Source organism: Onychomys torridus, chromosome 18 (assembly GCF_903995425.1).
Source record: "Onychomys torridus chromosome 18, mOncTor1.1, whole genome shotgun sequence".
NCBI classification, from domain to species: domain Eukaryota; kingdom Metazoa; phylum Chordata; class Mammalia; order Rodentia; family Cricetidae; genus Onychomys; species Onychomys torridus.
Window position 1 is genome coordinate 63,880,977 of NC_050460.1, and position 26,500 is coordinate 63,907,476.

Here is a 26,500-nt window from a genome sequence, read left to right on the forward strand (position 1 = left end):
ACACTTACAACCCAGCACTCGGGAGGTAGGGCAGAAGGAGCAGGAGTTCCAGGCCAGCCTCAGCCTCACAGTGAGTTCCAGGCCAGTTTGGGCCACATGAGACCCTGGCTTGATAAACGACCCCCAAACAACAAACTTTATCTGACATATGGTTGATGATTTAGTCAGTCATGGTGGTACACGCCTGTCATCCCAGCTCTGGGAAGGCTGAGGCAGATTGAGATCTCAAGTTCCTAAAAAGCCTGGGCTATAGATCTTGTCTCAAAAAAGATAATAAAGGGTTGGGGATTTAGCTCAGTGGTAGAGCGCTTGCCTAGCAAGCGCAAGGCCCTGGGTTCAGTCCTCAACTCCGGCAAAAAAATGAAAAATAAAAATAAAAAATAAAATAATAATAATAATAATAAAGATTTGGAAATCAGCTAATCAACTCAATCAGTCAACTCTGTCTAGTTTTCAAGACTTTCTTAAGAAGGCCTTCTGTTACTTTTCTTTTCTTTCCTCCTCCTTCTGTGTGTGTGTGTGTGTGTGTGTGTTTTGTTTAGAGGGTGTGAGAGAGGTGACGTACTATGTTCCTGGCTGTCCTAGAACTCCCTATGTAGATCAGGCTGCCCTGGAACTCCCAGAGATCCGCCTGCCTCCGCCCCTTTCAGGTGCTGGGACTAAAGGCATGCGCCACCTTGCCCAGAAGCTATTTGATTTTTATCATTTCCCCCACTTTTCCTGTTTTTGCTTTGTTGTCTCGTTACTGTTTTGAGACCGACAGGGTTTCACATATTCCAGGATGGTCTCTAACGTCCTCTGTATGTAGCCAAGGATGACCTTGAACTTCTGATCCTCTTGCCTCTACCAGTTTATTTATTATTAGTGTGTGTACATGTGCAAGTGCACCTGTACCATAAAGAGCAGAGCATGAGGTCAGAGGACAGCTTCCAGGGACTTCGAACTCCCGATTCTCCTGGATAGTCCACTCTTGCAAGAGAAGGAATGGGCGAAGGATTGGCCAACCTTCCTTTTGAAAGCAGAGAAGGTAAGGTTGAGAACAGGACGACGGTTTCTGTACCCAGCACTCGGGAGCAGACAAACTGATTTTCTCCCAATTCTTTGCACACTATAGATTCCCTTCTCCAATCAGAAGGATATTAACCCATCAGTCCTACGCCCTCCAATAGCTGGATCATGTGTGCGCACGCCAGTGTGTGTGTGTGTGTGTGTGTGTGTGTGTGTGTGTGTGTGTGTGTTTAGAGACAGAGACTCGATATGTAGATCAGACTGGCTTAAAAGTTTTTTCTTTGCCGGGCGGTGGTGGTACACGCCTTTAATCCCGGCACTCGGGAGGCAGAGCCAGGCGGATCTCTGTGAGTTCGAGGCCAGCCTGGGCTACCAAGTAAGTTCCAGGAAAGTTGCAAAGCTACACAGGGAAACCCTGTCTCAAAAAACCAAAAAAAAAAAAAAAAAAAAAAAATTTTTTTCTTTATCGGTATTCCCATGTCCCTTTATTTTGTCAAACTTTTGACCCACCTGCCTCCATGCCTCCTCCTGCTCCTCAGGGCTCAGAGTTCAGCCTTCTCGTACCCATAAATACTCAGTGCTTCTTCAGACCTGCTCATTCAGGGTTGTCCTGGCCTCCTTCATACAGGTAGGACACTAAGGCCTTGCCAGCTTGGTGGCACACACCTGACATGTCCGTACGTGGGAGGCTGTCAGGCAGGCTGGGAGTGCGAGGCCAGCCTGGGCTACAGAGTGAGTCTGAGGGCAGCTCAGCCTACAGCAAGAACACATATTTCAAAAAATAATAATAAACAAAAGAAGAGGGAGGGAGGGCTGCCCTGGAGCAGCGGCCCCCAGCGGTGAGCAGTGAGGGACTGTTCACAGGGCCCTGGCTTCTGTCCTCAGCACTGCAGGCACCAGACAGCATCCCGAGCAGCCTCAAGTCCCAGGGCCACCGGAAGCGTCCCTCGGCCCCAGTGATCCCACAGCACTTGGAGTCCGGACTCCCCCCACCCCCAGCCCTCACCTCTGCACCCTCTCGTGCTAGCAGCTGTGTATGTGACACTTTAAATGTCACAAACTTCCTTGAAAGAGCACCAGGTTCACTTGCAGAAGCTGTGAACTTTGTGATCAGATAGCAAGCCAGCTCCAGGAGGGCAGGAACCATTTCTAGATAATAGCTTGCACCAAACATCAAACCTGGCCCATCACCCTGACTCTCTGAATTGGATGAGGGATGGGCTTGAACTCCAGTCTCCGCTCTGTCATCTCGTTCTAACTGCGCCACACCCAGTCCTGCATCACGCCCATTCAATACACATTTGTCACACAGATTTCTCAAAAGCAAGTTCTGGGCCAGGCATTGGGGACAGCATTGGAGAATTGAAGTCTTTGCCTTCAAGGAATGCCAGCACTTAGTTACAAATGCTGTGACATGAACTGAGGAGAAAGGACAGCCGTGGTGAGACCGAGGAGGAAGAGAAAGCCGAGGCTAGATCCCTGAGGCAAAACTGTAGCAAGTCTTTCTGGGTTCATTTCCCACAAGGAAGCGGGGCAGGCAAACCTGACTGTCAAAACTCACAACGCAAGTCCAGGATGTTGGCTCAGTGGGTAAAGATGCGTGCTGCCAGCCAAGCTTGGTGACTTGAGTTTGATTCCTGAGGCTACGTGTTAGGAGGCATGACTGACTCCTGAAAGTTGTCCTCTGACCGCTACACATCACCATTGTGCGCGCATGTGTACACACACACACACACACACACACACACACACACACACACATACACTTAATTCTTAGATGTACAGGTTGTGTCTTCCTGTAATCCCAGCACTTGACAGACTCAGGCAGAAGCTGAGCTGGCAGCCATCCTGGGCTACAGAGTGAGCTCCTGTCTCCAACAACAACAAACCCTTTTAGACAGCACCAAGGAGCTGGAAAGGAGAAATAGTCGTGATCACTCCTGCATTTTGGAAATCCCATCTAGACAGCAGGACTGGAAGGGAGTCTCAGTGAAGTCCTTACTTAATTAGGAGCTGACCAAGACCAGCGTGAGGCAATGGCCCCGGGATCCAGCACCACTGGGGTGGCCCAAAGCATCCAGTTGATCAGACTTGGTGATTTATTTAACATGGGGCCAAACAGTCCACGGTTCACCCTGTGCAGCTATGAGGATGGGAAAGGGGGCAGGATTGGTTATTCTATGTCACATGACAGTGCCCGCCACAAGCCTCCCAAGGGAGGAAAGATGTCTTTCTGCTTAGGTGTGGGAGGACTCACCCCATCTCAGCAGGGCGGCATGGCGAAGCAGCTGGTTGACGCCCTAAGAGGCTGTTTACATTCTGGCAACACAGGCAACAGAGAGCAGAGAAGAACCAGGGCTGGTCTCAGAGTGACCCACTTCTCTGGTGGGTCCCACCTGCTACAGGCTCCACAGTCTCCCCCAAACAGTGCCCCTAGCTAGGAACAAGCATTTAACACATGAGCAAGCGGGGTAACAATCTAGATTTAAAGCATACTAGAAAGAGGTACAAGACCATAAAGGAGAGTGTCCTAGTGAACTTCCTAGGCTTGGGGCGAGGGGCATGAGAAATGGATGCAAACTTTGTGGAGTCTAGACTCTCAGATCTCTTGTCTGAGAGAGCAAGGTCCGTGTTCAGAGAACATGGGACGAAAAGCAAGTTTGGAAGGCTTCGGACAAATTACCCAATCTGCCTCTAGTATTGTGATATAGTAACCCAGTGGCTCTTTGTTGCTATGGAATGAAGAAATGTAGGTGACCTCCAGGCACTCAATAGATGCTCAATAAACACTTCAGATAACACTAATGCTGAGTAGTTATCATTAAATGTAGGTGTTGAGTTGGTGCTCCTCACAGGCCCTCTCCATGAGGACTGTGATCACCTCCATTGGCCAGCATGGGGGGTGAAGTTCACCCACTAGTTTCCACTTTCTAGTGGCAGAGCCAGGTTCAACCCACAGTCCATACTCCTAACCACCTCACCACACCTGCTGCCTCTGGGACCTTGAACTTGAAAGGGGGACAGAGAGGGGCAGGAGCAGTGGGCAGATGTGAGCAGTTTTATTTGGAAGTATGCCTCCATGACTTGCTGGTAGTCTGGGCAGGGGAGAGAGCAAATAACCTTTGGGGGCAGATGACCTTTGTCTAAATTATTTAGTTTCTTTCCCAGCCCTGGTCACAGGGTCCTTGAGGCTGAGGCCATGGTCTTGAGTATGAATACCCCAGATAGCCTCTACAGTCTGGGCCTGGTGGGAACGACAACCACATCCTATTTGGACCAGCTTCTGGTTGGCAGGCCTGGGCCATATCCCCCAGGACCTCACGCAGAGGCTGGAGTCACCCTCAGGCCCGCTGTAGCCGAGTCCTAGCAGATACAGCATCAGAAGAACAGGAGTCATCAGAAGCTAATTTTCTGGTGCCGGCCCCAGTTTATCTTCCTGAGAGGCAGAAGCCAGGATGGGAGTCTCATCCCCACCATTGAGGGACTTCTGTTCGCTGCTGTTGGCTGAAAGGGTTCTGCTGCCTTGGGAACCCCAGCGGGTCAGGTGCCTTAGAGAGGAGTCCCGGCGGGCAAGTGGAGGGGGCTGGAAGCCGGAGAAGGAGCTGCTGGTGGTCGGACGCTTATCTGGCAGAGAGAAGAGAAGTCGGAACGGGGAAAGTGAGTTGCAAGGGAGAAGTGAAGGTCTTGCCTTTTCCCTGGAGAGGGAGACCTTTGACCTTCAGTTCCACTTTCGAGGCCGGGAGACCTGGAAGCCTCCCTCCCTTTGTCCATCCCCAGCCAGGGAAGGCTCACCTCCTGGCTCAATCGGATGCATGAGCCTGTTCATCTGGACATTCCAGTGTTTCACGTTGGTGCTGGCCTGGCGCAACTTCCTCTGGGCAGCCTGTGGAGCAGGTGGTGAGGATGGGTCAGAACTGCCATCCATGGTGGCAGGTCAGGGCCAGAGCCCCTGAGATTCTGACTGCAGCAGCTCATTATCTCCCTGGGAAACTCATGTAAGGCTGGCCATGATGGTGCACGCCTGGGTTATATACTTGGGATATAGAGAAAGGGGCTACATAATGAGTTAGACGCTAACATAGGCTACATGAGATCCTGTCTCAAAAAAGGTGGGGGAAAGGAGCTGGAGAGATGTCTCAGCAGTTAAGAGCACTTGCTGCTCTTGCAGAGGACCCAGGTGTGGTTCCCAGAACCCACGTGGCAGCTCACACCACCAGTGACTCCAGGTCCACGGGATCCAACGCCTTCTTCTAGCCTCCAAGGACACTTGCGTGCATGTTGTGCAATACACATCACATAAAATCAATAAGTCTTTAAAAGAAAACAAAGCCCATGCGTGTCCATAAAAAGTCAGAGTTTGCCTCCAACTTGTGGGGGGCTGGTGTCCTCCCAAAGGTTCGGCAGTCATCATCATTTTCATCAACCGAGCTGCTAAGACATGCTGAGTGCATTTCTGATTTTCCTCATTTCCTGAGCAGAAGTTAACACAGTCAAATTCGAAACAGGTTAAAAGACCAACCCAGGGACATATACTGAGTACCAAAGCACTGTACGAAAAATTCTCCAGGACCCTGTAGGAGAGTCTCTGCGCCAGCCCTAAGCAGGGGGCGGCTGGGTGGGCAGATCCATGCCTTCCCGTGTTGACCATTTCTGTGTTGTAGGTGGCTGTGAGCTAGGGTGCTAGCGACTAAACCTGGGTCCTCTGAAGGGGAACAAGTGTTCTTAACCACTGGCCTATCTCCAGTCTCCACATTGTTTTTGCAATGACTGTGTCAGCCACAAAAATTAAACAAGAGCGCCTTTAAGGTTTATTTTTATTATTTTAAATTATGTATATCATGTCTGGGTATGTGCGCATGAGTGCTGGTGCCCTCAGAGGCCAGAGAATTGGAGCTCACTGGAGCTGGAGTCACAGGTGGTTGGGAACCTGCTGATATGTGTGCTGGGAATTGAACCAATGAGCCATCACTCACTCAGCCCCAATAAAAGCTTTTTAGACTTTATATGTAGCTCTGGCCGGCCTGAACTCACTCTAGACCAGGCTGGCCTAGAACTCAACAGAGATACACTTGCCTCTGTCTCCTGAGTGCTGGGATTAAAAGCCTGTGCCACCACACCCAGAAAAAGCTTTTTAAAAAATGTATTTATTTAATTGCCTTTCATAAGACAAGGCCTCGTGTATTCAAACTCACTATGTAGCCGGTGATGACCGTGAACTTATCCTTCCTTGTCCAACTCTTGAGTGTTGAGATTACAGCCACAATGCCTGGTACAAACAATGCTGGGGAATGCACGGAGGGCTTTGTGCATGCTAGACATGCACATTCCCAGATCCTAAAAGACATCATTGGGCTGGAGAGATGGCGTGGAAGTTAAGAGCATTGGCAGCTTTTAGAGGACCAGAATTGGGCACCCACATGGTGACTCACAACTGTTTGTAACTCCAGTCCCAGGGGATCCAACACTACCACCTTCTGGGCTTTGTGGACACTGCCCGCACATGGTACACAGACATACATGCCGACAAAGCACCCATACACATAGAAATAAATAAAAAAATTAAAAAGATATTAACAAACAAACAAACCTAGAACCTTTATCTATAGAGATTCAAGCTCCAGGGGAGTGTGTCCAAATCTAGGGCTTAGAAGTAGGAGGAGGGAATTCTGCCCAGGTAATTATATTATTGGCAAATACAGGTGTGTTCTGCATTTGCATACTAAATACCATGTATTAGCTTGTTTCATTGTGGTAACGAGAGCTATCTGTTTCCTTTCCCAGACGAGAGACTTCAGCCTCAGAGAGGTTAAGCAAGCTGTAGGCGGTAACACCGTCAGCTGATGAGAAGGGGAGTCTGAAGAAAGGTAGCTTGGCTCTGGGGCAGGCGCAATGACACACTGGCTCCCAAGGCTTCTCCCGGTTCCCGCCGGTGTCTCACCTCCACGTCCTCGTCCGCCCTCTGCCGGTTCTGCCGCACCTCCTCCAGCTGCTGCTGGGCGTGCTGCAGCGAACGGCTCTGCAGCGCCATCTCCTGCTGCAGCTCCTGCTTCTCCTGCTGCGCTCGCTCGATGTAGCGCTCTTGCTCTTCCTTCAGATGCATCAGCTGTTTTAGCTTCTCCTCCTCCTCCTCTAGCAACCTGCCGGAGAGCACCCGGACCTCTCAGAGCGAGGGGCGGAGGGAGGTCCGCTCAGGCCCTGGCGGGAAAGGGACCCGGGTCCTCGTGCCTACCTGGTCTGGGCGAGGCGCACAGCCTCCTCATCCCGCCTAGCTTTCACTTCCAGTTGCAGGGCTTCCTGCAGCCGCTCCTGCATCTCCTCCAGCTCCGCGATGCGCTGCCGTTGCCGGGCCGCCTCTTCCTTCTTCAACTCCATCTCAGCCTGCATAGATGCCCGGGCCTGTGGGGAGAGCAGAGCCGGTCAGTGGGACACCGGAGGAGACAGACAGGCTGCTTATTGCCTTTCCCAGCTCTGCCTGGCTGTGTATGGGGGGTCTTTAGTTAGTGTTTCCTGATCTGACCTGTCCAAGAGCCTGATGCCTCAAATTATTCTTTCCTTGCACTGGCCTTAGAAATAATGATTAGATGTTCGCTGGGGTTGTAGCTCAGCAGCAGAGGGCTTGCCTAGTATGCCCACGGCCCTGTGTTTGCAATCCAGCACCTCACACAAAACAACACCAATTATAATTACATGTAATTAAACACCATAATGTTATATTACAATAAAACAACATATTAAATTAAGGTAATCCCTTCCTAGCTCTTACCCTAACAATTATAATATCATTATGGTGGGTGCCAGGGACTGCGGTTATTACAACCAAAAGTTATTGAACTCCCCTTTCTTTATTTAAAAGTTTTTATTCGCCGGGCGGTGGTGGCTCACGCCTTTAATCCCAGCACTCCGGAGGCAGAGCCAGGCGGATCTCTGTGAATTTGAGGCCAGCCCAGGCTTCAGAGTGAGATCCAGGACAGGCACCAAAGCTACACAGAGAAACCCTGTCTCGAAAAAACCAAACAAACAAAACGTTTTTTTCACGTGCACGGGTGTTTTAGCCGCATATATGTCTGTGCACTACATGTGGACAGTGCCCACAGAGGCCAGAAGAGGGTGTGGGATCTGCTGGCTGGTTCTGAGCTGCCATGTGGGTGTTGGGAGCCCAAGCTGACCCAGCTGAAAATATTGTAGAATATTATTTTAAGGTGTGTTGCTTTTGTTTATGTTGCATTTGTTGAACTCTGTGAAGCTGTGTTACTGTGTCTGTCTAAACATCTGATGGTCTAATAAAGATCTGAACAGCCAATAGCAAGGCGGGAGAAAGGACAGGCGGGGCTGGCAGGCAGAGAGACTGTATAAGAGAAACGTGGGAGGAAAAAGGAGCGAGAGGAGGAGGAGGAGGAGCACGAGCACGCTTGGGGCCAGCCACCCAGCCACCCTACCACCCCGCCACCCTACCACCCCGCCACCCTACCACCCCGCCACCCTACCACCCTACCACCCCGCCACCCAGCCAACCTACCACCCCGCCACCCAGCCACCCTACCACCCCGCCACCCAGCCAACCTACCACCCCGCCACCCAGCCACCCTGCCACCCCGCCACCCTACCACCCAGCCTCCCTACCACCCAGCCTCCCTACCACCCCGCCACCCTACCACCCAGCCTCCCTACCACCCCACCACCCAGCCACCCCACCACCCAGCCACCCAGCCTCCCTACCACCCCACCACCCTGCCACCCCGCCACCCTGCCACCCCGCCACCCAGCCACCCCGCCACCCAGCCACCCCGCCACCCAGCCACCCCACCACCCAGCCACCCTACCACCCCGCCACCCAGTCATGGAGAAAGAGTGAAAGAGAGATTTACAGATGTAAGGAAAGGTAAAAGCCCAGAGGCGAAAGATAGATTAGGTAATTTAAATTAAGAAAAGCTGGCTAGAAACAAGTCAAGCTAAGGCCGGGCATTTATGATTAAGAATAAGCCTCCATGTGTGATTTATTTGGGAGCTGGGGGGCGGGCCCCCCAAAAGAGCAAAAAGCTAACAACAACATGAAAGAGCAGCCAGCGCTCTTAACAGCTGGTCCATCGTTCCAGCCACACTTGGTTCTTTGAGACAGGATCTCAGGAGGCTCAGGCTGGCCTCAAACTCTCTAAATAGCAAGGATGACCTCCAACTCTTGACCTTCCTGCCTCCACCCGTTCAGTACTGAGATTACCGGCGTGAGTGCCTGCTTTATTGAACTCCTTACAAGTATTTCTTCACTGAATCCTCACCCTAACTCCATGAACAGAGTTCTAGTTACTGATACAGAGAGGCTTAGTGCATGCTGGACTGGGTTATACAGCTCTTAAGGTGGAGATGTAATGGGCACACATGCCCCAGTGTGCCTATGGAGGTCAGCGGACGACTTTGTGGGGCCGGTTTCCTCTGCCTATCTTTTTTGTTTGTTTTTTGTTTTTTAAGATTTATTTATTTATTATGTATACAGAAGGAGGCGCCAGATCTCATTACAGATGGCTGTGAGCCACCATGTGGGTGCTGGGAATTGAACTCAGGACCTCCGGTAGAGCAGTCGGTGCTCTTAACCTCTGAGCCATCTCTCCAGCCCTCCTCTGCTTATCTTTAGCGGATTCCAGGAATAGAATTCAGGATGCTAGGTTTGTGCAGGAAGCGCCTTTACCCTCTGAACCAGCTCGAGATGGCCTTGGGCTGAGTTTTCTCAAATTATAAATTCAATTGTTTCTGCACGTCTACTCTGCCCTCCACATGCGTCCTACCTACAAATCCCAGTTTATAGTCCCCCAAATGGTTTTTTTAAAATTGTAGTTCAAGTCCAGATTGACTTCGTTCCAAACTATTTGCAATCAATAAGTCTTAGGCAGCTTTTCCAGCCCAAGTCCTGCCCCCAGACAAGGTTTCTGAACTAGGACCCATTCATTCTACAACAGGGGTTTGCCCCAGGCTCTAGCCCCTATCAAGGCCCCACCCCTCCACCCATTAGGCCCCGCCCACAATATCCTCCACCCTAGGGCTCCACCCATCGGCGAGGCCCCGCCCACAGCATCCTCCAGCCCTGGGCCTCATCCTGTCACGCTTCCGTCCTGACCCCGCCCCACCCTCTCACCGGTCACAGTGCCCAAATTCTCCCGCCCAGAGGCTCCGCCCTCTGCCTAAGCCCTGCCCCGGCCCTCCGTGCCCCGCCCTCTGGACAGCCTCACCTGCTCCGCCTCCCGCAGCTGGCCCTCCAGAGCCTGCTGCAGCTCCCAGTGCTGGCTGCGGCGGCGCTCCTCCTCCTCCTGCAGCAGCCGCTCGGCCTGCCGCTGTGCCTCCTGCAGCAGCTCCAGCTCCTGCAGCTTCCTCTCCTTCTCCTCCTGCAGCTGCTGCAGCCGCAGCAGCTCCTCCTCCTTGGCCGCCCGGCGCCGCTCCCGCTGCTCCCGCTGCTCCCGCCGCTTCTGCTTCAGGTCCTTGTGCAGCGACGTCTTCCCCTCCGCCTGCAGCCGGATGGCGGTCTGGATGGCTACGGGCCGAGTGAGACGGAGTCAGCCGATGATGCCTAGGCCACCGCGGCCAAGGGCCTCCAAGGGTCACTCGGATGAAGTGACCGTAGGTCCAGCTAGACCCCGGCAGGCACTCACCGGCCGTCCACTCCTGGCGCTGGCGTGTGTCCGAGGCGCTCATCTCGTACGTGCGGCTAGCCGTCTTCACACAAAACATGCAGCGCTTTCCTTCGCGGTCCGGAAGCACCTAGGAGAGGGGTCAATGGGCCAGGTCAGATGGCTTCACTGAGATGGGGACCTCATCTGCTCCAGCAGTGCCCCAGCTCCAGCCCCCTCCTCCTCCTGGCTGGCCATCTTCTCTGGGCCCGTCCCCACCCTGCCAGGAGGATGCATGGTCTGGGGTGGATGGTTAGTTACTGAGGTGCCTGTGTGCCCACAGTTCTGGTTTTGTTCTTTGAAGGCTAGCCAGCGCCGTTTTCATCTTGGTATCTCTCCACAAGGTGTAACATGCTTGAACATGTGCCTGGGTCCTCACCACCTACAACTGCTGATTTCCACTCAGTCTCTTGAAAGACGCTGGTTCTTCATGATCTGGGGATTCTGGTGTTACAGGGGTGTGTCTGGCGTTTTTGCCTCCGCTAAATGTATGTTCTATGGAAAAATAACAGCTGTCTGAAGTAGTGTTTTCTTTCTTTTTTGTTTTTGTTTTTTGAGACAGCGTCTCACTATATAGTCTTAGCTGCCCTGTAACTCACTATGTAGACCAGGCTGCAACTTGAACTCACGGAGCTCCTCTGTTTCCCAAGAGCTGGGACTAAAGGTGTGTGCCACAATGTGCCAGGCTCTGCACTGATGTTTTTTGTTTTGTTTTTAACATTTTTTATGACTTATTTATCTTTATTTCTGCATGTATGTCTGTGTGAGGGTGTCAGATCCCTAAGAACTGGAGTTACAGTTGTGAGCTGCCATGTGGGTGCTGGGAATTGAACCCAGCTCATCTGGAAGAGCAGCCAGTGTTCTTAACCACTAAGCCATTTCTCCAGCCCCTGCACTGATGTTTTCTACATAACATTCATCTATATATTCCTGTCACTTCATACAGAAAGAAACTGGCTTTGAAATGTTTGGAGGCTTGTCCAACACCTGTTTCCTTATGTAACAAAGGCTTGGGTAACTGATTATTTTTCCTTGAGATAAGGTTTTGATTCACAGCCCAGGCTGGCCTCTACCTCCAGTCTTCCCTGCCTCAGTCTCCTGAATCCTGAGAGCCCTTAATAAATCTTTAATATAAAAACAACAAGCAAAAATATACAGAAACTGTAATACTTAGATCCCACAGCCGAGTGTATCAGATGATACAATTGTTGAAAAAAAAATGGCATTTCTTCAAAAGTTAGAATTATCATATACGGTCCAGTGATTCTATTCCTATATAAATATTTACCAAGGAGAAGTGAAAACATATCCAGCATAAATGTGCCCAGTGCCAGGGGGCTGGACCAATGGTTCAGCAGTTAAGAGTGTTTGCTTAATGCTCATGTAGAGGGTCTGGGTTCGGTTCCCAGCACGCACACAGCAGCTCGCAACGGACTCTTCTTACCTCCTCAGGTTCTTGAACACATATACATATGATGCAGATACACACACTCAGGTACACATACACATAAATGAAAAGTAAGTATTTCAAACCCTAGTGCCAGGTGTGAGCTACTTTTGGAGTTGTTGGCCCACGAGGTGCCATGGATTTGCAGGCACCACAGGCTGGTGGGATTGTGCTTCACAACTTGACGCTAAGGCCCTATTGCCGAAGGCACCAAAGCTTGAGTCTCAGAACACGACAAAACCAAGCTGGTGTGAAGCTTTAGCTCTGCTGTCTGGCTTTCATAGTGCTTAGGGGCTCCATGATACTGGAGAAAAGTCATCCATCATCAGTCATGCTCAGCTGTGAGCCCTTCAGGCTACAACCATGACTGGCCTGGAAAGACGTGCCCACTGGTGCAAGTGTCATGAACATCCTGGGAGTAACCGGTCACTTTCTGATTAAGTCCCACTTCACAGGATGAAACCCATATTTGACACCATTATTTAGCTATCTATGGCTCCACAGGTCATGGGACCTAGAGGAGAACCCACTGGTTTTGTGTGTGTGTGTGTGTGTGTGTGTGTGTGTGTGTGTGTGTGTGTGTGTGTGTTTGAGATAGGGTTTCTCTGTGTAGCTTTGGAGCCTTTCCTGGAACTCACTCTGTAGCCCAGGCTGGCTTCGAACTCACAGAGATCCACCTGCCTCTGCCTCCTCGAGTGCTGGGATTAAAGGTGTGCACCACCACTTGGCTTGAGGAGAACCCACTATGATCATGCTGCTGAATGGACCGAGTATTTAACTAACTCCCAATGAGTCATCTCTATCCCCACAGACCAATGCATCTCTCATCCCTCATCTGAGAAGCTTCTGTGCACAGTAGATGGTGATAAACACAGTGAATCATAACTGGCCAAGTAAGAGATTGCACAATGCTCAGCCCTCAGGGGATCCGTACATACTGCAAACTCCCTCCCAAGGTTCAGGGATCATTTTGGAGGAGACTGGAAAGACTGTAAGAACCCGAGGCAGCTGGCGACAACAAGGAAACAGGTCAGGGAAGCTGAACTCCCAGCAATTTCAACACCATGGCCAAAACCTGTGCAAGCCCAAGCCAGACCAAATCCCATGAGGGGAGTTGGGCTCATTGTTCCACCCCAAGCAGTGGTGCTAATGGCAATTGTTAGTTGCTGGGAGAGGAAGAGTCCGTTTTCTCTGAGAGTGTAGCCCTTAGTAAGTCAACCACTCTCCAGAATCCAAGAATATTTGGACAGCACAAATTATCTTGAAAGATTAAAAAAAAAAATGACACGAAGTTAGGTGAGTAGGGAAAGGGGAGGGGTGAACTGAAGAAGAGTTGGGGGGTGGGAGGTAAATAGGATCGAGACAAGTTGTATGACATTCTCAGCTACCGAAGGACCCCAGTTCAATCGCTAGAACCCATGTAGGAAGCTAGGTATGATGTCCTCAAAGCTGGGCATGGTGGTACATGCTTTTCTACGAGCACTGAGGAGGCGGAGACAGGCAGATACCAGAGCTTGGTGGCTACCAACCTACCCTACATAGCAAGATCCAAGGCAGTGAGAGACTCGGCCTTCGAAACAAACAAGCAAAATGAGGTTGGGAGTGCTGGGTGGTAGCTCAGTAAAGTGTTTGTTGTGCAAGAATGAGTTCTAGTCGAGCACTAGGTTAAAAAGCCAGGCGTGATGATGCATCCCATAATCCCAGTGCTAGGAGGCAGAGAGAGGAGAGTCCTGGGTCTCTCTGGCCCACCAGCCTACCTGAGCCAGTGAACCCCACGTTTCACTGTAAAAGACTCTGTTGTGGAATATTACTTTAACTATGGAAAGATGTGTTACGTTTGTTTATGTTGTATTTGTTTAATAATATAAAGATGTGTTGCTTTGCCTGTCTAAGGCACCTGATTGGTCTATTAAAAAGCTGGACAGCCAATAGCTGGGCTGGCTGGCAGAGAGAATAAGGAGGAGGAGGAATCTAGGCTGGAGAGGAGAGAACGAGGGAGAAAGAGGGACACACCCAGGGCCAGCCAGCCAGGCAGCCACCAGCCAGACATAGAAGCAGGAAAAATAGGCCATACAGAATGACAGAAAGGTAAAAAAGCCTGAGGTAAAACATAGATGAAGAGAAACAAGTTAAATTAAGCTATAAGAGCTAGTGGGACAAGCATTAGATAAGGCCGAGAATTCATAACTAAGAAATCTCCATATCTTTATTTGGGAGCTGGTCGGTGGACCAGAGAAAGCCTGCTATAAGACTCTATCTCAAAAAATAAAGCAAACACTCCTGAAGAAATTATATCAAAGGAATTTATCATATGCACATGTGTGTGGAACACATACACACACACACACACACACACACACACACACACACACACACATACACACAAACAAAAAACAAGGTGGATAGCTCCTCAGGAATGACACCCCAGTTTAAACTTTGGCATCCATATATGTGTGCATGTACACCTACAAACAAATGTGCACATGCACCCACAGGAGCATGTGTACACACACACACACACACACACACACACACACACACACACACAGTAGAAAAAGCAAGAGAATTAGGAATTCAAGGTCAGCCTTGACTATATAAATAAGTTCAAGGCCATACTAGACTGCCAGAATCTCTGTCTCAAAGGAGAAAGAACTGGAAAGATTTGCTGTGAGCTGTAGATATGAGTCATGTCCTCTGAAATCTCTCTTGAAGTTTAATAATCCACCAATGACTGCTGCTTCTGGTTGGTGGTTTCGGTCTTTTTAAAGTGCTGACACCAGGCTGGTATGGTGGAGCACCTACCTATCATGCTAGAGACTCTGGCTTTGACCACTTAGACGACAAAACAGAAAGAAAAAAGTGCTGACGTGGATGAGAATCAGCTTCAAGGCAGCAGGTGTGTCTGTCCTAACCTAAGCGGAACCATGACAGCGAGCTTCCTCTCTCCTCCAGCTTTGCTCCTGACCCCTTGTCTGCACACTGTGCCCTCACCTCCACACAGCAGTGAGCATCCAGTGGGATGGCGCCTCTTTTCTCCTTGCATTCTTCACTCCCAAAGTAGCAGAGGCAGCTGGGCTGCAGCTGGAACCAGCGCTCCGCCCAGTTCCTCCTCAGGTGCCCTCGCTTCCACAGATAGCCCTGCGGCCAGAGGCAAGTCAGAGGGGCCTACTAGGCCTCCATCACCCCCTCCCGATGGTCCTTTAGGTTTCCATTACCTCCTTCTAATGGTCCTCTAGATCCCCATCACCCCCCTCCTGACAGTCTGCTAGGTCTCCATCACCCCTTCCTGATGGTCCTTTAGGTCTCCATCACCCACTCCCAATGATCTTCTAAGTCTCCATCACCCACTCCCAATGATCTTCTAAGTCTTCATCACCCACTCCCAATGGGCCTCTAGGTCTCCATCACCCACTCCCAATGATCTTCTAAGTCTCCATCACCCACCCCCAATGGTCCTCTAGGTCTCCATCACCCCCTCCTGATGGTCCTTTAGGTCTCCATCACCCATTCCCAATGATCTTCTAAGTCTCCATCACCCACCCCCAATGATCTTCTAAGTCTCCATCACCCACTCCCAATGATCTTCTAAGTCTCCATCACCCACTCCCAATGGGCCTCTAGGTCTCCATCACCCTTCCCCGACGATTCTCTCAGGCTGACCTGTTTCAGGACATCTTGGATGAGCTCCTGGTAGACTTCTTGGATAGCCATGCTGAGGGAGTCCCGACCCACACCCCGCAGGCAGCAGCCAGAGTTGAAGAACTCTAGGAACTGCCAGACGCTGACCCCCCCAGAGGTCTGGGCGGCTTGAGCCTCCTGCGCCAGCAGCTCCTCCAGCTCACCCAAGCCCATCTCCAAGCTCATGCTGCCCAGGAGCTTCTTCAGCAGATACTCAACCTGGAAGGGAGAGGAGGGGGCCGTTGACGTCAGCAGCACCTCCAGGGGAGCTGGGACCAAGGACAAGGGACAGGGCACAGGAAGGCCATGTACAGGTGGAAACCAGGAGACAGATATGAGAGGAAACCTAGAACCCTGACCACACCCCAAACAGCCTCCCGCACCCCCATGCTATGCTTTTTATGCTTTCTGCCATAAAATGAAAGTAGGGTCATTCTCGGGGCGGTGGTGGCACACGCCTTTAATCCCAGCCCTCGAGAGGCAAAGACAGGTGGATCTCTGTGAGTTTGAGGCCAGCCTGGTCTACAGAGCGAGTTTCAGGATAGCTAGAGGGAGCTACACAGAGAAACCCTGTCTTGAAAAAAAAAAAAAACAACCCCCCATAAAGAACCTTCCTACCCAACACCCTCAACTTTGCATATGACAAAAACCAAGAACCAATATAGAAAATGACTTGCATACTTCAACTAAGTGGGAGGCAGCCGGCACTCCACTTGGGTTTCTGGTTCCATAGCCAATCCCCAGCCCTTGAGATGCTTCCCTTGTGGGAGAGGGATGGAACTAGGGCTGAGGGGTAAGCAGGGCAGGGACAGGAAATCCATGGCAGAGGAACAGGAAGTGGTGGTTGGGGTACATCCTGCTGCAGTCTGTTCTCACAGCAGAGAGAGCCTTCCTACTCTCTGAGGGGCCACCTTGCCCCAACTGGCAGGGACCTGATTAGAGTATCCACACTGGCCCCAGCAGTCTTGAGAGACTCTCTTTAGGGATGTCACCCTGGGGACCACTGAGTCTCCAGTGGCAGTTGAGTAGGAAGCATTAGTTCAGATCTCAGTTCCCCCAGAACTTAAAAGGCAGCGCCCAGACTCTCTCAGCCTCTTCCCCCAGCATGCCCTATATCTTGGGAGTCTGTCTGCCTCTCCAGTTAATAAGAAAAAGAAAAAGAAAGAAGTAGGGAAAAAGCCCTTTGAGGCCAAGGCCAGACTTGGTTGTCCACTTTGTGTAACCAGAGTTACTTCCTGTCTGCGAAAGCGCCCCCCTCTTCCCTTAACAAAGCACCTCCCTAGATTATGACTGCGCCTAAGAATCCGCTGTTTGATCTGAATGCTCATTTAAAATGCTCATCAGTGTGTTGGGCATTTATACTGAAACAGAACACAGACACTGGAGGTTCGTTTTCTTCTTTAGAGAACCCTGATGGCAATGTAGTTTTGCTTCTCCTAAAAGAAGGCACAGGTGATGTGATGTGGACACTTCTCAGCAGCCAGAGACAGCCTGGTGAGGCTAAACCAGTGTCGGGTAACAGTGAAGACAGGGGACGTGGGAAGGCACAAAGACAACCTCTATCCTTCATGGCGTTGCCAGGGGCTTGGCCCTGAGTGACTCAATCTCTGGATCTGATGTCACCCTTACCTCATCAGGAACCATGATCAGTGGGTACTTGTCCTCAGACAGGAAGTTGAAGAGGCACCAGAGACGAAAGGCATCCTGATTGGAGAGCAGGCTGTTTCCATTGCTGTCCGCTCGATAGTTCTTCTTGGCCGTCAGCGTCCAGCACAGCTCATCAAAGTGCTCTTTAACGAAAGCCCCCTCCTCCACCTGCCATGAGGCCTGTAAGTCAGCCAGCTGCCTCATACCCGCGCCGCCCGGCTTCTTTGGTCCATCTATAAACCGCCCCCACCTGCTCCCCACTCGCGCCAAGCCCAAGACTGAACTCAACCTGGTGCAGGCACTTCACCTATATCTCCCACCTCCTCCCCCTAATTTCCCTGGTAACGGTGAAACTAGTTTCTCAGCCAAGGGAGAAAGGAGGGGAACCCCAGGGGACAGGACAGCCAAGGAGAATCTGCAAAGACAGTGACGGTTGAGACAAGCAGGGTGGGGCCTAGGGTGGGCTTTGGCAGGGAGACCCAGAAGCTAAGACAGGGGACAGGCGACAGGGGACTGGTGACTGGGGTGGGGAATGGAGATGGAGGAGCAGGGACGGGCAGTGTGAAGAGAGTGGGAGAGCAGAGAGTTGGAGTCCAAAGCTGGGGCAGGGGCACTCCCCACAAGCTGGGCCCCACCTTGTCTAAGATGTACTTGTTGAGGTAGGGCATGTAGCCTTGGCTGGACACGGGGCCATCGTCATCATCCCGGAAGTGCTCCTCCAGGGCCACAGGGTCATGGGGGATGTGCAGGACCGTGTATAGGTTGTGGGACAGCACCTTGGACAGAGTGACAGTTTGCTTTCCCGTACCCAATCAGGCCTGGACCATTGATTCCGTTTTGCTGTGCATCCGTCTCCACCCGGCCTTGGCTGAGTTCTCTTTGGGCACTATTCAATCTGACACCTAAGAGCACACTCAGCACTTTCCATCACTCACGGCACCCCCATAGCAACTACCCATGTCCCCAGAGACAGATGAAGAAATCCTGAGGTCCTACTCTGCTGGCAGAGCTGGGATTCAGATCCCAGAGATGTCGACTTTTCCCATTCTTTTATTACTGGTTGGTGGCTCCTTTCTATAAATCAGGACTCGGGATCCTGGTCTCTCAGAAAGTGAATGAATGGGAACTTGGGATTCCAAGCATGTGTGGTAAGGTTCTAAAGCCCAGGTGCTCCCCACAAATGCAAGGCTATCTGCAGGGAGGCGGTGGGGGGGCATTCCAGGCAGAACCCTTGACTTGATCATTTCTAATCAAAGACTCGGTATTCAGGCTGCCATACGCATCCAGGTGAGTCTGATGGGGGAGGCCCCTCTGAACAGGGGAGGGAGGTGGGGGTCTCAGAGAACGAGAAATGGCTCATGAGATGGAGAAATAAGAGCAATGGTGGCGGCGGCAGCGGCAGTGGCGGTGGCGTTGGTGGCGCACGCCTTTAATCCCAGCACTCGGGAGGCAGAGCCAGGCGGGTCTCTGTGAGTTCGAGGCCAGCCTGGTCTACAGAGTGAGTTCCAGGAAAAACTACACAGAGAAACCCTGTCTCAAAAGAACACCCCCCCCCCAAAAAAAAGAGCGTTGGTAGCCAGGATGGTGTGTGAGGGGTGGGCTTTAGCTGAACAGATTTAGGATGCTAAAACATGACAGTGAAGTTTGAACAAGAAGATTGGGTAAAATGAAGAGAAGGAGGAAAGTGGCTTTGGGGAAATTCTGTTACGCTGCTTAATCACAAACAGTGTGAGTTTTAAAATCATCCCACTTATTGGGTGGGGCATAATTTGGCACAATTTTAATCCCTACATTCAGGAGGCAGAGGCAGGTGAATCTCTGAGTTCCAGGCCATCCTGGTCTACATAGAGAGATCCAGGTCAGCCACAGATACACAGTGAGACCCTTTATATACGGTTATATACCTGTCACTCCCTATGTACCAGTCACTGTAGAAAGAGATTTAAAATGTCTTATTACACTTATTCTTTATGTGTGGCGGGGCAGAGCTTAAGTCATGGTGTACACGTGGAGGTCAGAGGACAACTATAAGGGTCCAGGTCTTTCCTTCTACCATGTGGGAGATGTCATCAGACTTGTCAGTCAATACCTTTATCCACTGGGTCATCTTTTCAGCCCAAATTGCTTTTCATGAAAAGAAAAAGAATTTAAATGCATCACGAGCATGGTGCACATACATGTAATCTTAGTAACTGAGTAGGGGTAGGAAGTTTAGGAGTTGGAGGCTAGCCTGGGCTACATGAGACCAAATAAATAAAATATTTATGTGTATTTGTGTGTGTGTGTGTGTGTGTGTGTGTGTGTGTGCGTGTGTGTGTGTGTGCGCGCGCGCGTGCGCGCACACACGCACGCCCCAGCCTTGCAGGTGCTAGGTAAGGATTCTACCACTGAGCCACTCTCCCAGCCTCATTTCTGGAATTCTGGCTATGAGAGCTAGTAAGCATCCTTCCCCTTAAACCACAAGTTCATCCCTGTCACTGACATCTGGCTAATGATCTATGGTCCACTCTAAGGGTGCCATTGACTCAAGGTCCAGCACTTAAACACCCAGTGACTGCCTCAAGAAGACAGTGGTGGGCAGCCACTGAAATGACAGTGTCTGCCGGAGAGTCTTATTATCTCGTCTGCCACGCCTCTTCTCAAAGAGCCTCCCTGCAGAGACCCAGGCAGACGGCCACTCTCCAGTGAGGGAGAGAAACCGGGGCCTTCTCTTCCAGCCTGTGGGGTCTTGGATAAACCCTTTCACAATCTGAGCCTTGGCCTTGTTTTCAATCCAATGGACTGCTGCTGCTGGGGGCTATGAGGTGTCAGATGGACACAGAGCCAGGCTCAGGTCTGCTGCACACAGTGAATGTGAGCGTCTGTCCAGTGTGGAAAGCGTGGCTTTTTATCTATTTGCCAAAGATGAAAAGACAGTAACAGTAAATACTAATAATCCACTACCAGCTGGCCGTTGGTGGGGCGCTCCTTTACCCCCAGCACTCGGGAGGCAGAGGCAGGCGGATCTCTGTGAGTTCGAAGCCAGCCTGGTCTACAGAGTGAGTTCCAGGATAGCCAAGACTGTTTGTTACACAGAGAAACCCTGTTTCAAAAACCAAAAAACCCTACCACCAGGATGTGAATTAGTCATCTATATATGTCTCATGTAGCCAAGGCTGGTCTTGAACTCACTATGTAATCAAAGATAATCTTCAACTCATGATCCTTATGTCTCTACATCCCAATGCTGGGAATACAGTTGAGCACTGCCATAACACATAAATTAGTCATCTTTGTGGTGTTCAAGAATCAACTTAAAATTGGATGTGGGCTAGAGAGATGGCACCATCTTTAGGAGCATTTGCTGCTCTTCAGAAGACCTGAGCTCAGTTCACGGCATCCACAGCAGGCAGCTCACAACTGCCTGTAATTCAAGAGGTCTGGCATCCTCTTCTGGCCTCTGAGGGTACCCACACTCATTTATACACACACACACACACACACATACACACACACACAGGACCACCACTACCACCACCACCACCAACAACAACAACAACAACACACTTTTTTTTGGTTTTTCAAGACAGGGTTTCTCTGTAGCTTTGGAACCTGTCCTGGAACTCACTCTGTAGACCAGGCTGACCTCGAACTCACAGAGATCCACCTGCCTCTGCCTCCCGAGTGCTGGGATTACAGGCGTGCGCCACCACCACCTGGCAACAACACACTTTTAATCTTTTAAACTGGATGTGACCTTGAACTCAACATTTCTTTTCTTTTTTGTTTTATAATTTTTTTTGTTTTATGAAGATTTACTTTACCTTTAATTATGTGATGTGTGTATGCCTATGTGTGCGTATTTGCTCACAAGTGTGGGTGCTCTCAGAGACCAGAGGAGGATGTCAGGTACCCTGGAGCTGGAGTTACAGGCTGAGAGCCATCTGACATGGGTGCTGGGAGTCGACCTTAGGTCTTCTGCAAGAGCAGTGTGAGTTCTTAACTACTTAGCCGTCTCTAGTTTTTTTGTTTTTGTTTTTGTTTTTGTTTTTTAAATATTTTGAGACAGGGTTTCTCTGTGTAGCCATAGCTGTCCTGGAACTCACTCTGTAGACCAGGCTGGCCTCGAACTCACAGAGATCCACCTGCCTCTGCCTCCCAAATGCTGGGATTAAAGGTATGTGCCACCACCACCTGGCCCATTTATTTATTTGCATGTGTGTATGTGTGTGTGTGTGTGTGTGTACATCTCATAACTCTCAGGTGTCACATAGACATTCAGCACAGATCTGGGGAGAACATCAGCTGAGCTCTGGGGAAAGGGTTTGGCTAGGCATTCTTGTCCTTAAGGGATGGATGGGTGACACCCAGAAACACACAAACAGGGACAGCATAAGACTGTTTCACAGAGCAACTTAATAACTAGGCAGAGTAATAACAGAGGTTAATGGCACCTTGATTTCTAAATCTCTGTTATTTTAACAGTGTCTGTGTGGAGCTCAGAGGACAACTTATGGGGAGTCAGGGCTCCCCTTCCAAAGGTGGGTGCCGGGAATCGAACTTGAGACGTCAGGCTTGGCAGCAGGTGCCTTTACCTGCTAAGCTATCCCAACAGCCTATCAGTGTGTTGTTGAAGTCTGGAACATTTATTGCCTTTATGACAACAAATTGGAGGGAACATTTGAGACAGGGTCCCATTCTGTAGCCCAGGCTGGCCTTCTAAGCCTTCTCCCTCAGTTTCCTGGTGCTGGGACTCCAGGTTGACACCACCTTGCCTGTTTCTGGAACTGGAGTTATGGCAGTTGTTAGCCACCATGTGGGTCCTCTACAAGAGCAGCCAGTGCTCTTAACCACTGAGCCATCTGTCTAGCCCATTCCTGTTTTGTTTTTTTGAGACAGGGTCTCAGATATTCTGGGCTGTCCTCAAACTCATTCTGTATGACCTTGAACTCCTGATCCTCCTGCCTCTCCCACCGAAGTACTAAGACTACATGTACTCTCTACCATGCCCCGTTTAGGCAGTGCTGGAGACCCAGCCCAGGGCCCCTTGCACGCCAGGCAAGCCCTCTTTCAGTTAAGCTGCATCTGCAGGCCTGCTGCCTTCCTTGGTGCATTCACCCGCACCCACCTGGCAGGGGTTCCTCATCTGTGCCTTTTGTGACTATATCTGCGGAGCCCGATGCCGGGGCTGTCAGTTGTCAGGATGCGGCAGTACTCAGGGCTTCAGACACTTAGGGCCTTCCACACAGAGAGGCTGACCTCAGATGCTAGACTTTCCTACCCCTGGGGTGGGGTGAGGGGCGGGATCAGGCAGGACAGGAAGCGGCACGGGTGGGGCAGTGATGAACAGGAGCTCACTGCAGATTTCAATCAGCCCTGGGCCAGAGGAAGGGACTCTTATCCTCCATTCACAGGTGAGGAAATGGAGGAAGTGTCTAGCTCCGAGGCCCCCTCTGGGTCTCCGCTAGAGCAGGTAAAACTGAAAGGCCTGCCCTGCCCTGACCTGACTCAGAGTTTCCAGGGGTGGGGTCTAGATGTCTGTACTTTCCGTATGCTGACATCTGGACTCCGTCAGCCCCTGACCTTGGGGTGAGCAGCCCTGGGCCTAGAAGGTTCTGTGTATCCACTCTTCCCTCTGTAGGTATGGGGTGGAGCTCTTCTCCTGGGGACCCAGGTCCAGGGAAAGGTTGGCAGTCATGTCTACACTGACCCCAAGAAATCGAAAGGGCTGGTTCTGCAGAGCTCCAGCCTTCAGATCCCGGGCCCCTGTCTGACACACACACACACACACACACACACACACACACACACACACACACACACACGGCAGGAGCCTGTAAAGTCACCAGGCAGTGACCCCACAAAGCAGGAGTAATCTCACTCCTACATAGACTACTCTTTTTTCTTTCTTTCTTTCTTTCTTTCTTTCTTTCTTTCTTTCTTTCTTTCTTTCTTTCTTTCTTTCTCTCTCTCTCTCTCTCTCTCTCTCTCTCTCTCTCTCTCTCGACTCCTTTTCCTTTTTATTTGTTTTGTTTTGCTTTTTGAGATAAGAACTCACATTGTAGCCCAGGCTGACCTCAAATTCTCAGCAACCCTCTTTCCTGGGCCCCTTAGTGCTGGGGTCAAAGGTGTGACCTCTGTGTGGGTTCCAAGTCATCCTTTTAAAAGGATGCACAGCCAGGCATGGTAGTACAAACCGTTAGTCCCAGCACTGGGAGAAGGCAAAGGCAGAAGGATCTCTGTGAATGTGAGGCCAACCTGGGCTATTCTGAATGTCGGGATTAAAGGCAAGATACTAATGGTAAGGCTCAGCAGATAAGGGTGCTTGCCCCTGGCCTGACAACCTGAGCTCAGTGCCTGGGACCCATCTGGTGGGAGGGGAACCCAACTTCCCAAGCTGTCCTCTGGCTCTACATGCACACTGTGGTTCCCACAAGACAAAGATTTAAATAAATAAATAGCTAAGTAAGGATTCATAGAAAACATCACGTCTCCCCGTCCCCCAGCCTTCTGTTCTCCAGGAAAAACAAAGCAAAAGCCATTTCTCCATCCTTGGGGCTTGTCTGCTTCTTGGTTTATTTATTTCCATATTTATTTTATTTTTTATTTTTATTTTTGAGACTCTCTGGAGTGTCCTGCCTCCCTGTGCTGGGATCCAGCCCCTTGGGCTTTTCTCTTCCCTCCTCAGCCCCAGCGCGATGTCCCCAGGCTAGCCAAGGCAGCCCACGGTGGGAGCCCACTTCAGGGGAGAAGAGGCAACTCACAGCCGCCCACAGGGACCACAAAGGCTAGGAGCCCATTAGTATGCCCAGCTAAGCCGAGTCCCCGTGTTTACAGAAGACAGGGTGTACCCCGCTGGTGATTTCTGTTGCTCTGCCTCTTCCTCTGCCTTCCGACCACTTCTCCATTCCTTCTGCCTCTGTCCTCACCTCCAGTACTATCACGAAGAAGACTTCCTCCTACTCTAGTGGCCGCCGCTGTGGGCCTGGGGGAAACCCTCTCCTCCTGTGCAGGGATCCTGCCTTTTCTGCCTCACCTCCACGTGGCCCAGGACTTTCCGTGTCAGTTCGAGAGTGGACAAGTTTCCTGCCAGGCAGGTGTGACATTCACTGTTAATCCTGTGTGGCCAGAGATGTCACGGCAAGTGGGCTCGATTTGAGCTGTGAGGTACACAGTTCAGGCGTGCATACTCTCAGACTCTTCCCCCAAATTGCTCAACCTGTGGGTGTTGGAGGTGGGAATGGGGCCAATCAGAAGCTAACACCGAGGGGCTCTAGTTGGGAAGAGCTTCCTGGAAGAGACCACCAGAAAATGGAACTACTGGAGGGTTGCACCCTCTGTGTACAAGGCACGGAGAGAGCCTGGAGAGGTGTCAAAGGTCACAGATGGCACATACTCTCTTGGGAGCAAGAAGCCATGTGGTGGGGTGCTAACGAGACAGGATGGAACGAAGGTGGGTGGGCACGGTTTCGGCAGGACCGGTGTTCTGATCTAGTTTCCTTTCATGGGCAGAACTCAACTGGATGAGCTGGGCTTACACAGGATGGAAGGAATAACCTGCCTCCCTCGGGGACCAGAGGTGGCACTGGACTCTCCTTCCCCGGGGCAGTAGAGCATTAGTCTTAGATGCTCACAAATCCAGCTAAGGGACAGATGAGGACAGAATTGGAGCATCTAAGTCCATAGGACCCAACGTCAGCAAGGTCAAGGTTGAGATGGAGGAGGACATGCCTATTCTGTCCGCTTTGCCTCCCAGGTTTCCTGACTTGGTGATCAGCCGTGGAGGTTGTAAACGCACCCGTCTTTTGAGGGGAAAGCGAGACAGAGACAGCCTAGTCTCATGGTGGCCCCACAGCCTGGTGTACAGCACTCGCTCGATGAGGTATTGACAGCGTGAATGGACCCCTAGGCAAGGCCTGAGAGTTGAACCGCTCTGACCTTTCCCCAGCACGCCGCAGCTCCGGGGGCAGAGGCCTTTGCTTCTCCCCCAGGAAGAAGTGCCTACCCAGGAAGAAGAGTTCATCTTCTCAGAACTGTCCAGACCAGAGGCTTCTAAGACGACAGGGGTGGTCACTGGTGGGGTTTTCCTGGGCCTGGCTTCCCCCTACACTCAGCCTAAGGTCTCAAGGCATAAGGCAAATTTCCCAACCTGCTGTGTTTCTGTGTTGGCAGGTGGAGCCCGCCGGTGCTCTGTGCAGCAACACTGTGGAGACTTTGGCCATGACCCCTTAGCTGGCCCAGTTACTGGTTCACACTCCAGCTTGCTTTGCAAATGGAGGAGGCACTCAGCTCCAAAGGAAGTGACTGGCAAGCACTAACTAACTGTCTTTCTTCAAAGCCCCAAGGAAGCCCCAGGGAGGAGCAGGGTACGTGCCCAAGCATGACTCTGGAAAGCCCACAAGAAGCCTGGGAAGGGAGTAGGCTGCTGAATCTCAGAATCCCATGGTGCCACTTCTACCGTCCAGTCAGAGTGCTTGGTTCTGGACAGTGAGTGGCTCTGAGTGGCTCTGGTGACACATACCTGGGACCTCTGGGAAGCATTCACTGAGCTATGTTGGCTCTGTTACCTACCCTGGCCCAGCACTCCACCAGGGCTTCTGGATGGCAAGGTGCCTGCCGGGTAGCGAGGGCTTCCATGTCTGACTCTCGACAGGGCAGATGGGAACTGGCGGAGCGGGGGGAGCCTCCCCTAAGCCCCACGGACGCCCCTCACCTTGAGTTGGGACTTGGAGACCTTGCCGCTCTTCTCCACGTCCAGTGCGGTGAAGGCGTACCAGATGGACTTGAGTAGCTCCTTGCGCAGGGCCATGGCTGAGGCGCCCGCCCCGGCCCAGGGGCGGCTCTGACACCAAGATCCGGTTTCAGGAAGTGTAAACGGCTGCAGACCGCAGAGAGGCCCTGGTGCAGAGCGGAGCGAGAGCTCCACCTGCCTGCTTGCTCCGGCTTCCAGGGCCGGCTTGCTGCTGGAGCCCTGCGCTGCTGTCCCACCCCCTCAGGGGACCAGGACGAACCTTCCTGGAGGAGTTCGAGTTCTCCTTTGCCTGGCCTGGCTCCTTTGGCACACTTGCCCTTTTACAAGCTCCCTTGC

The 26,500-nt window shown here is 51.4% G+C and overlaps 1 protein-coding gene across 2 annotated transcripts; it reads right to left on the reverse strand.

Moving 5' to 3' along the window:
- Window positions 1–4,045: 4,045 nt before the first annotated feature.
- On the reverse strand, window positions 4,046–26,280 carry Def6 (DEF6 guanine nucleotide exchange factor). 2 transcript variants are annotated; one of them, XM_036167944.1, is made up of 11 exons: window positions 26,126–26,280; window positions 18,069–18,209; window positions 17,416–17,601; window positions 15,769–16,005; window positions 15,100–15,246; window positions 10,644–10,752; window positions 10,227–10,525; window positions 7,238–7,404; window positions 6,947–7,145; window positions 4,801–4,891; window positions 4,046–4,632 (listed from the first exon to the last, which is right to left on the reverse strand). In XM_036167944.1, the coding sequence occupies exons 1-11, from the start codon at window positions 26,219–26,221 to the stop codon at window positions 4,412–4,414; spliced, it is 1,893 nt and encodes a 630-aa protein (XP_036023837.1). In that variant the 5' UTR covers window positions 26,222–26,280; the 3' UTR covers window positions 4,046–4,411. The 2 variants fall into 2 exon arrangements, with proteins under 2 accessions (XP_036023837.1, XP_036023838.1); XM_036167945.1 differs by lacking the exon at window positions 18,069–18,209 and having other exon boundaries at window positions 26,126–26,254.
- Between the last annotated feature and the right edge of the window lie 220 nt (window positions 26,281–26,500).